Genomic DNA, 12,217 nt, shown 5'->3' with positions numbered 1-12,217 from the left:
TGGACTAAAAGTCATCTTTTCTTTAAGAAGATTAAAGCAGAAATCTCTTTCTGTGTCCACTGGAAAGAGACTCCTTTCTTCTGTAAAGCATGTAAAGGTGAAGCAATCTTTGCAAAATTGCGAATGAACCTCCTGTAGTAAGAACACAAACCCAAGAAGCTTCTAACATCATGGACAGTCTTCAGATTTGGCCATGTTCTAATTGCTTCAACCTTAGCAGGATCCATTCGGACACCATCCTTTGACACTATGTGCCCCAAAAACTGGATTTCTTCCAAGAAGAACTTACTCTTCTTGCCATTGATAAGCAACCTATTACTGCGAAGCTCATCAAAGACTGCTTTCAAGTGTTCTCTATGCTCCTGTTCATTCTTTGAAAAGACAATCATGTCATCAAAGAATGTACCAACAAACTGCCTGTATGGACGAAAAATCTTGTCCATCATTCGATTAAACGTAGCAGGAGCATTAGGAAGTCCAAATGGCATTACCAAGAACTCATAAAGACCAAACGTGGTCCTAAATGCAGTCTTATGCACATCCTCTCGCTTAATCCTGATCTAGTGGTATCCACTCTTCAAATCTATCCTGCTGAAAATTGACGCTCCTTCCAAACGGTCAAGGATGTCGTCAATTCTTGAAATGGGAAACCTGTTCTTCATGGTACTCTTGTTCAACGCTCGATAATCTATGCACATGCGCCAAGAGCCATCCTTCTTCTGCACTAAGAGCACTAGTGAACAAAAGGGAGATGAGCTTGGCTGAATCAGCCCTTTTTCCAACAGCTCATTCACCTGGCTCAATATCTCTTTCTGTTGGGCTGCACTAACCCTATACGGAGGTCTATTTGGTGGGCTATTGCCTGGCACCAAATCTATCGCATGATCCTCAGACCTTTCTGGTGGCAACTGTGATGGTAATGAGTCAGAAAAACAATCACTGAACTGAGACAAGAAAGCAGACCTGTCTCTATCTAACATAGATAAATTTGACTCATCATTATCCTTGACATCACGTGCAAAAATCAAGTACGCAGAAAGATGATTCTTTATTACAGATGTAATGGCAGAGCCGATACAACAGGTATAGACTCTCCTTTAAGCTTCACATCAAGCACATGAGTCTTTCCCCTATGTTCCAAAGTCAGTGTCTTGTTAAAGGCATCCAACACACCATGCTTTCTGAACATCCATGGCATTCCCAACAAGACATCACAGCCTTCAAGTGGCATGATATAAAATTCTTCTGCATCAACATAAGACTGTATATTAAGACGCAGCTTTCCAAGAATGGGTGTCACAGACTTTGAGTGGCTAGGACATGCCAACCGTGCCTCTGCTGTGTAGCCCATCTCATCTGCTCTGATGCCCAAAGTAGAAGCCAACTCTGGTGAGATAAAGTTTACCTTAGCTCCAGGATCAAAGAAAATAAGTATATGTTGATCCCTAACTTTACCCCAAGCTCTGCAAAGCTCATTAGCATCCGAGTGTGGCTTGTCGCCCAACATATCTGGCACTAAACCTGCTGAAGATTTGGGCTTCTTTCCTTTCCTGTCCTCTTTATCATCATCAGCTGATCTCTTATTCTTGTCCGGACAATTAGACGCAATATGACCAGTCTGCTCACAGATAAAGCACTTCCTCTCAGCCATTAAAGCCTCTCTCTTCAAGAGACTTGCGCACAAAAGGTTTCTTCTGGTCCTTTGGCTGCTGTCCACAGAACTTGGCTGGCTTCTTCTTGAACTGCCAAGATTTACGTGTGCTTTGAGAAATCTGAGAAACCTGTTTACCAAATGGCTTCTTTGCTGAAAATTTTTCAGATTTGTCCTGTTTAATGCTGCTCCCAAAACCACTTGACTGTCCCAACAATAATGCATTTCCTGTGGTAGCATTCTCAATTAACTGAGTCAAAGTGGTGACCTTTGTCTTTGTACAATAATTCCGGAGTTCCTTGGGCAGCCCACAGCAATATTTCTCTATCTGCTCGGTCAATGGCACAACCCTGTAAGAAGTGACTAGAAGCAAAGCCTTCCAAAACTTCTTATTATAGTCTTCCAGATCCTTACATTTAGATGCATCCAAATTGTGCCAAGCTAACATAACATCAATCTCAAATTCATTGGTCAACCAAGCAGAAGCAAATACTTGCTTAAAGTAAGTCCAAGTGGCAGGAGCCTGTCCTTGCATCAACAGTGTACTCCACCACTGACTAGCATTGTCTTTAAGAAAAGTGGCAACTTTTCGGACCTTAGAAGGCTCTGTAAAGTTCCCTCCTGCAAATGCGGCATCAAACTGCTGTAAGAAAGAAAGAGCCTTAGTCCTATCTTCAAATCCTCGAAAGATGTCAAACTGTACGGCTGCACCACCTTCCTTATATGGCTTTGGCTTCTCATGAGCCATCAAAGGATCCATAGGATTTGCCTGTAATTCAGGAACACTAACAGATGGCATGGAAGTTGCCGGACCACTGACTACAGGGCTTGTAGACACAATACTTGCTTGCTGATTTTGATAACCAGCCGTACCAAAAGTGCCCTGTGGCATGCCAAAACTGCCCTGAACTCCCTGAAATCCAGGCTGCATGCCTATATTGCCATACATGGGGTTTGGCATAAAACCCTGTGTACCCCCAAACACTGTTCCTGGTATATAAATCTAGTTTCCAGGCACATAACCAGCCATACTCTGAAATACAGATCCACCTACAAAGTACCCAGGATGTACAGAAGTCGGTGGGAAAACCTATGGTAAAGCCTGAAAACTGTTTCCCTGTCCATTTAAACCAACATTTGGCTGCTGTAAAGTGGCAGGCTGAACTGGCAATGCCTGTGTAACTAGCGTTTCCGTCACCTGTTCCTGGATAGTCGAAACCAATCTTGGAGTCTCCATTGACTCCGCAAGCTGCCTTGGTGTTTCCACTGAATCTGCAGCATGCTTACCCTTATCCTGGACCTCTACTGGATCCAAAATCTTTGTAGATGGCTGCAAAAATGCCAAAAACCTTGGATTCTGCATCACTTGAGTAAACATACTCACAGCAGCAACTAACTGAGTCTTGAAAATGTCTTCATCCATAGAAGAAGTCGTAATTCTGACATCAATTGGGCTCTGAAATAACCTCTGAACAATCCAAAATCAGAACTGATTTAATGCTGTTTTAGACGCTTGGTGAGGTTACCACCCTCACTTGTTCCTGCTTGTGGGCAGCAAACAACTACTCCTGTTCCTGGAGAAAAGAGGCTCTTGCCTCATGCAAAAACAACATATTCCACACAGCTGTACCTGAATCAAAAGAAAGGCCCTTGATTCTGCAGCATAACCATACTGTCAGGGAGAGAGAGAGAGAGAGAGAGAGAGAGAGAGTAGGAAGCAAGCTCAAGCCTCTGTGCATCATAGACAAGGTAGACCAGCTCTCAAGAGCTCTCCATCTGCAGCAATCCATCTCCCTTTCAAAAAAATGAGCCCCCCATGCATTGAAACTCGTTTTTGTGCTGGCCTCTCTCTCGCTTTTGGGAATTTATGCCCAAATTGTGACACATGGCATACATGTAACAATTTTCCTGTTTAAACCTTTTGGTCTAAAATTCTCCATCCTCGGTTCAAAATTTGACTTTGGCACAGACCAGAGGATTAATCCTCGTACAAAAACGAAGATAATGACGCGAACAGATTCTGGGGTCCAAAAATAGTAACTCCCTAAATTTTAGGAGTTGCTACCATTGCATCCCCACTAGTCTTCTGACCATCTTTGCAGACTATGGCTACATCCAAATCTGTAATGTAGCTCAACTGAAAGTGAATTTCCACCGATGACCCCACATGGACTAATCTCTTGAAGATTTGTCCATCTTCACTTTGAACTAGTCTCTTCTAGGCTAGTTCTTCAACACACTTGTCCATATACACTTTCACAAGTCTCTTCCAGGCTTATCAATCTACAATGCCATCAGTCTCTTCCAGACTTATACTGGACCTTAACTGTCCAGTCTTGACTCACTAGACATTCCTGTCTATTTCACAAACTGGCCATGCAACTCAGGCGTTTAGATTTCAAGAGGGATCCTTTCAAAAAGAAAAACCAAATAAAATATGTAATAAAGAAATCAACAAAAAGGTAATAGTTGTCACAGTCTTGTGACACTTTTCCCAATAAAAAAAGTGAAATAAATTTGCATTAAATGCACGTTGTTTATAGTCCTATTCTTCTTAGTCTCCTTCTCTCTCTCAATTTTGATTAGCACATATTCTTGTATGCTCTCTTCGTTCTTTCAAAATCTCAACTAATTAGCAACTTAATCATTTTCTTACAAGTGCATTTTTTGAAGCGTTTTTGGCCCTCATGAGTTCCAAGTTATAGCATTTCATCAAATGCCCTGTATCATTTGCTATTTAGCCACATCTCGTATACATGCTACTGAGGGAGTCCTCAAGAAAAGCATTTAGTAAAGATGTAGTTTCTCTTAGCTTATACATTCTCTCTTACCCTTACGACTTCCTTCGTCATATCTCCATTCAATGCAGGTGTTCCCACCAAACACATGGAGGATGTCCATTCGACTTCTCTCGAATCCAAACACACATACGGGTAGCATCTTGAGGCATCCTCTTTCTTTAAATCTGATGGAGATTTGTCGCCTGTGGTGATTCTTCAAGCTGAAGTCAAGGACATGCAACGACAATTGGTCGAGCTATGAACCTCCCCATATTCCATTTGTGCAATCTAATCCCTTTAAAGAAGAAAAGAAGAAACATGATGAGTCGAACATCGATTCACGGCTAGCCGAATGGGCGGCATATTTTGATTTGTATTAGTTCGATGGTGCTTATATATCAAGCATATACAACCCATGTTATAGGGGAGGGCATATGCTTGGTGGACGGGACTATGTCCCAAGCTGGAGACATAGAATGATTTTCAATTTGTTTTTTGGAAACATTTCATGATTGATGATCGGAAAATTTTTGAAAATTACTTGCGCTAGACATAAGAAAGAAGAGCGTGGATGCATATTCACAAGAGTTCAAAGATTTGTTGTATAAAACAAAGGCCTTGGACGATCCTCAAGCATTGCTCTATATGCGATATGTTTTTGGATTATCGTTGAACTATCAAAATGAGGCTCTTTGTAATCTGCTACACTCAATCCAGTATGTCTACAAGTATGTAAATAATTTTGATAATACTTTGGCTACGAGTAGGGATAGCTAGTCGATGGGAGGTTCCCATCGAGCTGCCTCTATCTTTAAGTTAAAGAAGTTTTCTACCCCAATAGCAACTCTTCAGTTGACTTTGGAGTTGCATGAAAAGAAAAATAGTAAGTGCAAAGGCCACCTATAGGGAGAATCGCTCAAAGGATTGTCTCTCAATGTAGAGGAGAGTATACCAGTTGTACTTGTGAACAACTCATTAAGCAAGATCTTCTTCTTGTACTTGAGCTCTCTCTCCCCCTCTTGTGCACTCTCTCTCTTGCTCTCACTGATATTGCAACAAGAATGATGGCAGCTAATCAAATGCACCTAAACAAGATAACAGTTGGAAAGTGCGCCTTTGATGTTGGGCAACCTGCAGCAGCAAAACACAGGACAGAATGTAATGTACAATGTGCTAGACAGTAAGGCAGCTTGCTGGAAGTGAGAATGCAGTAGTTTGGAGTGTTCAGATCAGGTTGACGAGCTAGACGTCTCCATAGATCAGTTCGGCAGCAGTTTGGAGCAGCAAACACAGCTGTAACTGCAGTAGAACAAGTCGCCTAGCTGATGATGACTCTCTGACATCAGGATAGCACTCATACAAACCTTATAAACCAACAATGTCCTCTGGAAGGGGTGTACAACACAGGACAGAATCTAATGTACAATGTGCTAGACAGTAAGGCAGCTTGCTGGAAGTGAGAATGCAGCAGTCTCGAGTGTTCAGATCAGGTTGACGAGCTAGACGTCTCCATAGATCAGTTCGGCAGCAGTTTGGAGCAGCAAACACAGCTGTAACTGCAGTAGAACAAGTCGCCTGGCTGATGTGACTCTCTGATATCAGGACAGCACTCATACAAACACAAGTCTCCTACTTATAAACCGACAATGTCCTTTGGAAGGGGTGTGGGCAGCAGTGGGTGATGAGAGAACTAAATTTGTGACTAGCTCGAATGAGGGATTGAGGATACACAAACATAAGACTCCTATTTATAGAGGATTTTGGGGCATCTATCCTACTGTCACAAATAAAGCCATTTATTTTTGGAAAGTTTGAACTTTGCATTAATTGCTTTTTCGGGCTATTTTAAGAAAGTCGGACTAAGTTATGGATTAACCCACCATAATTATGCCCGAGTGCAAACCCTAATGTCACTGGCTCAATCCCCACATTACCGATCCTTAAAGGCACATACTATCTCATGTTGAGCTTAGGGAAAAGACACTCTTTACCCTTTATTTTCAATAACCTGGCCTTTTCAAAGCAGACCAAGGTCTAATTACCCTTCGCAAATGTCCAAGCTCTATGGTGGTCAACTGCCTTCTTTTGCTTATTATTGGACCAAGTGGTGAAGTTTCACCCACTAAAACAAGTCTTGTCGCTAAACATTTTTGGTCATTGCACACGGATGGAAAGAACTACGAGGTGTCACACGAGAGTATTGTTGTGGGAAGGCAAATGTAGTGCCCAAGGCTACATGTGGTAGAAAGGTGCTTGGCACGATGATTCATGGCACCAGCCCAAATAAAGGTGGAGTTGCCCAATAGAGGTGGATGGCCCACTAGGCATTGGCATGTGTGCAAATATATGTGGCCATCTGGGCGACACTTGAGGCTTGAATCTCGATACACATGGGAGAATACCCTTGCATTTAAGGAGAAGTAAATAGGGATTAGTGCACCACAGTTTAGATTAATGCAAAACCTAATTTAAGTGGCTCAATAAGTGGAGCTTAGGAGGAAGCCTACTTGGCCTACTTCCCCTAGGCTTGAAGCCCCCAATAAACCAAGCTTTTGGTCAACCCAAGGTACACTTCCCTTCAAGTACCAACCGAGCTTGAAGTCAAGGAATCATTACTAGATTTTTAAACCTAAGGAGTATGATCATCGCTTGGCTGTTAAGGTACTTCAATAGCAAGATTTTAAGGTCTATCAAGCAACCACCTTCCCAAGGTTAACTTTAAAGTAGGGCACATTTTGATGGTTAAGTTGTCTTTAAGAGAGAATTCGCTAAGTGGGCCCTAATTCCAACAATCTATTAGTTTTGTCATATTGACTCAAAATCAATTTGTCACCTTTTTCTAGGAATGCAAGTACGTTAGAGCCCTCTAGAATAGAATACAAAGGTGGATCTCTAAAGGTGACCTGCATGATCATGTACTTCAATAGCAAGTTTTTAAGGCAACCACCTTCCCTAGATTAACTTTAGAGCAGGGCACATTTTGATGGTTAAGTTGTCTTTAAGAGAGAATTTGCTAAGTGGGCCCTAATTCCAACAATCTATTCGTTTTGCCATATTGACTCAGAATCTGTTTATCGCCTTTTTCTAGGAATGCAAGTACCTTAGAGCCCTCTAGAATAAAGTACAAAGGTGGATCTCTAAAGGTGGCCTGCATGATCATGTAACTTGGAAGACAACTTTACTAGGCTAGAAGGGCAAGATACACCCCATGTTTATAAAGACTTGGAATGTCATCAATGGACTTGTTTTGCGAACTATCTAGAACACAAGTCAAAAGTTGGTTTTAAAATCTTCATCTTAGGTTGTTATCAATGTGGCTGCATGTTGGATAGGATTTCTCGTTGGATCTTAGAGGTTTTGTCGCTCGAGTCAAAGGCAGCTCTAAAGCCTTGCTCATAAAGTTGAAACACTCAGTTTGAGTTGTTTGCATGTGATTAGGGTCATAAAGTTTTTGTATTGAAAAGATGAACGTCCAATAAAAATCTAAGGTAAATTTCAAACCTAACACCCCTCGAAAGGCGTGTTCTTGCCCTTTACATGTAAGATGTTTTCCTTAAGGAAGGCAGATAATAACTTCTATTTGAGGTGAAAGGCACCCTAATTTTTGTGCCAATGTTAATTGGTAATCCATCTTTAATGCAGTCCTCACTTCTATATCTAAGAAATTGATGATATGCGTTTCATGATCCCAAGTTCTAACTTCCACTAGTTCATGTCACTAAGAAGTTTTCAATACAGTGCATTTGTCAATGGTGCAACTTGATCTTAAGACTGTTGTAACGTACTTGCATTTGTCAATGGTGCAGCTTGATCTTAAGACTGTTGTAACGTACTTGAGAGGAGGTGGGGTTTGGTGTATTGAAGGCTGATAGAGTTCTCCATGCGCCTGAAGAACCTGGGGAGGAGGCCAACTCGATCAAGGCCCAAGTTGGAGAAAAAATTGACGGTGCGCGTGACGATATCGAAGTCCTGCAGGACGGTCCCATCTTTGTAGAGGTGGTCGATGTCGGTGAAGCAGCTGAATTCGCAGGCCTTGCTCCACCTCCTCTCCAGCTCTGGCAGCAATTCGTGCACAAACAGCTTGATGGTGCCAGCCACGTAATACTCCTGCTTCAGATCCTCGAAGGTCTCGTCTCGAGGCACATAGTAGTTCACCCCCCTTCCCAGCACGCTCTCCAATCGACGGTCTGCAACAACAAATCAAAGAGAATGTATCGCGATTCAAAGATAGACAGTGGAGAGACACACACACGCTCTGCATGTGTTTTTCTTTTTGGCGTTTTTTTCATTTTCCGGCGGGGGGGGGGGGGGGGGGGGGGCGCGGGTGTGGTTTGGGATTGGGATGCTTTAATTATCCAACTGCATGACCGATCAACACGTCCCGAGTATAATATCAAGCGGAAGTTGGAACACAAGAAAAAAAAGAGACGTTTATTTAATTATTTATTATTTAACTAGGATCGTAGATCCACAGATTCCACACACCCTAGTATAATATCAAGCGGAACATAAGGAGTCACATAGAGAATATTAGAGATAGAAAGACACAGAGACAGAGAGAAGTGTCAAATCCACAATCGATTAATACTTGGGGACGCAATCGATCCACACGTCCCAAGTATGATATCAAAAGGAACACTAGTCACAACCGAGATAGAGAGAGTGAGATATTTGATTATTGAAAGATCAACACGCCCTAGAGTAAAGTCCAGCAGAACACAAGATTCATGTGTCGTTGTTCAGTTACAGCGGCGACACGTGCAAGGCCGACAACTTTTAGAACGAGGACGAGGATTATTAGAAATTAACCAGCAGAGGCGAACGTCAGTCCACGCGCACCAGTAAAAAAGGAACTAAAAGTAATTTACATTTACATTCCTATTTACCTGTTTTAGTGGGCGGGCGGCCGGTGCGGAGGCGGCGCGGGTAGGGGAGGTCAGCGGAGGCGCCGAAGGCCGGGCGGAGGAGGCTACGGTGGGCATCGGGGTTGCCCAGATCGTTGTAGAGGGCGTAGTCGTAGATGCGCTCGTGGGGACGGCGGAGCCCGCCGCCGCGCCCCTCGGGGCCCTCGCCGCGAGCCAGGCTCTTCTCCTTCTCCCGGAGCTCGCGGAGGCCGGGCGGGGTCTCGTCCGGCAGGAAGGCGTGGTTGCTGAAGAACACCCGGGGCGAGCGGTCGTCCAGGGTGGAGTGCACCCAGGAGTAGCAGGGGAAGTAGACGCGCCCCGTGGGCCACCCCCCGTCCAGCGCGATCGTCTCCAGGTAGAACTCGTAGGAGTGCCCGTTCCGCACCGTTATGGCCCCCGGCAGCCCGAAGTCCGGCCCCACCTCGAACTCCGCCGTGTACTCCACCTTGTCCGCCACGTACCGCGCCTTCTCCGCCCAGCCACGTAGCACCGCCTCCCCGCTGCGCTTCCCGGATTTGCCCCCCCCTGCACGCACCCGTGACACAGCTTTTTAAACTTAAACCCACCAACCGCAAAGAAACAAGAAAGAAACGATAACGGTCAAATGCGTTGTAAAGTTAATAAACAGAAAAAAGGTAAAATGGTAGACTGCCGCAACAAAATTAAGTCAGTGTGCACTTTTTCCCCATCCAGTGAAAAAAAAAACGGAGAAGTGGCTGGATTGAACTAGTAAAGTACTACATCATTTGTGGGTTTTATGACTAACAAACAACTTGTTCCCACTAGGCCTAGGTGCACACTCAAGTTGTGAACTTATTGATGAACTCGCATTTTTCCGAGTTCACATGCCTGCTGCAAAATGAGAACCCCATTGGACGTTCTAAGAAGGCATATGCTTTGAGTGGTTCCTAGTTGAAAATGGTTGGGACAATGAACCTTGAATGAGCATAAGATTTACCTAGCACTCAAAGACAAGCTTTCATGTTTCCTCTTCTTAATTGTAATTAAAATTTGATTTTCTTTTGACCACCAATAGCTGCTAGTTGACTCATAGCAACCGATCAAGCACAAGCATGTATCCCTCGACCTGTTTGCACCGAGTCAATGGTGCTAAGCCAAGATCGATTCCCGACGACTCGCTACCACAAGCCCAGTGTGAACAAATTCTAAACAATAGCATGTTTTCATAAGGACAAACTAAATTTCAACCGATTTTTTGGAAATTGAGCCAACAAAGATGCACTAGAATGCCATTTTCTGTGGACGAAAAGATGAGTCACAACTTTTTAACATCCTCCCATTTGATAAAAAGGGCTATTTTCCCTTGTTTTGCCAATTTTTTAACATCCTCCCATTTGAGAAAAAGGGCTATTTTCCCTTGTTTTGCCCTACAGTATTCAGCATCGCGTCCTCAAGAGGCATGTCATACCTAGCTAGGTGCAATTGGGGACAATGGCATTTTAGTTGAGGTTCCCATGTGGAAGAAAAAGCTCTTTTCTCGTTTTCTCAAACGGTATTCACCGAACGTCATGGGCTTATGCTCGGGAGCATGCAGTCCCCCCCTACCCCAATGGAAGCTCATCATGTTGTCGTAATTCACAACGTGGGAATTCGACTTAACGTTTTTAGGAATCGGATTTGTTTGTTAACAAACACCTGCAATTAACGCATCGTTAAGCCAAGGTCATAGTCAGCCGCAGGCGCACATCCTGATCGCCCATGACGACATAAAATCACATACCTGAATCCGCCTCCCTGCTCACCAGCTGCAGCACCACCTTCATCCCCATCCAGTCGAACCTGGCATCCATGTCCTGCAGCCCCTTCTCTAGCAGATTCGGGGCCTGCTTCCTCTTTATCGTCACAATGGCCGTGATCTTCCGCTTCTTCCCTCCTCTTCCTCCGCCTTCCTTCACAGCTGCCACGCTTCTGCTCTCCTGCCCTCCCGCGCCTCTCACTGCCACTCGCCTCCTTAACACACTCATCATCCATGGCGGCCTTGTATTGACGACGTCGGTGTTTGCTGTCAATCCCAGGCGATCTGTGCCACAGAGACCCGACGACGCAGGCAAATGGAGCTGCAGGCGTTGCAGTGATCGGCGGCTCCTGTGATGATCAGCCTGGCAGATGCTGGAGTGTGATGGGTGGAGCATGCTTGGATGCAGCATCTTGAGGGCTGGTTATTGGACAAGATTACTGAAGAGACGACCCCCCAGACAGAGAAGATTCGGGAAAAAGGCGGTATGTGGTGTGATCCATCGGACATCTACTGAATTAAGAAGTGATGAATATGTCCATTTCAGTTGACAAACACGCTTTCCAATAGTCAATGGTGTAAAGTTTTCGGCCCCATAAAAGGTTGTCCGTGGTTGTGGTTATTGAATTTGGTTGAAACTTGATCGTATGACATGTATTCGCGGGCCGCGGCTACAGCCTGCCGAATGGTCAAAAGAGAGGAATCCTCTTTTCTTTTAACTCTACAAGATGATATAGGTGTATGGAAACTACCTTGATACATTCATCCACTTGGTCGATTCTTGAAATTTTTATAAATATTAATTCCTAAAATCTCTATTTTTTTGGATGTTATAAATTTAACCGTTTTGTTGAATATTTAATTGATTTTCAAGAAACAATGAATATACTTGATATTTAAAAAATTGAAAGAAATTAATGGAGTACAGTGTGCCAAGTGTGTTTATTTATTGGGTGCCACGAAGCATGGAAAACATCATGTACTATTGCTATTCTCAATCAAGTTTGTTATCTTCAAAAAGTGATATTTTTTATATCTCGTTGGGTGTCAGTACAGGTTGTTGTAGCCTGCAAGTGTTTGAATTCTTTTTCAAATTTGTTTCTTACTCCAAGTTCTTGGCGTTTTC

General features: G+C 43.6%; 2 protein-coding genes across 2 annotated transcripts in view; both read right to left on the bottom strand.

The window, feature by feature from the left end:
• Positions 1–11,611, bottom strand: part of LOC148028688 (putative lipoxygenase 5) — a 37,954-nt gene extending 26,343 nt beyond the window's left edge. The window contains exons 1-3 of the mRNA XM_087687479.1: positions 11,077–11,611; positions 9,318–9,860; positions 8,265–8,618 (exon numbers count right to left, since the gene is read on the bottom strand). Coding sequence (XP_087543605.1) covers positions 8,265–8,618; positions 9,318–9,860; positions 11,077–11,503 — 1,324 coding nt within the window. The 5' untranslated portion in view covers positions 11,504–11,611. The remainder of the gene's footprint in view (positions 1–8,264; positions 8,619–9,317; positions 9,861–11,076) is intronic.
• On the bottom strand, positions 1,644–2,543 carry LOC148028689 (uncharacterized). The gene has a single exon (XM_087688742.1). It carries the CDS (start codon positions 2,541–2,543, stop codon positions 1,644–1,646), a length of 900 nt encoding a protein of 299 aa, XP_087544868.1.
• Positions 11,612–12,217: the final 606 nt, after the last annotated feature.

This window comes from Lygodium microphyllum, chromosome 11 (assembly GCF_053477565.2).
Source record: "Lygodium microphyllum isolate KBCC chromosome 11, Lygodium_microphyllum_v1.1.10, whole genome shotgun sequence".
NCBI lineage: Eukaryota > Viridiplantae > Streptophyta > Polypodiopsida > Schizaeales > Lygodiaceae > Lygodium > Lygodium microphyllum.
Note: the sequence above shows the minus strand (reverse complement) of the source record. Positions and strands in the feature narration are given on the sequence as shown.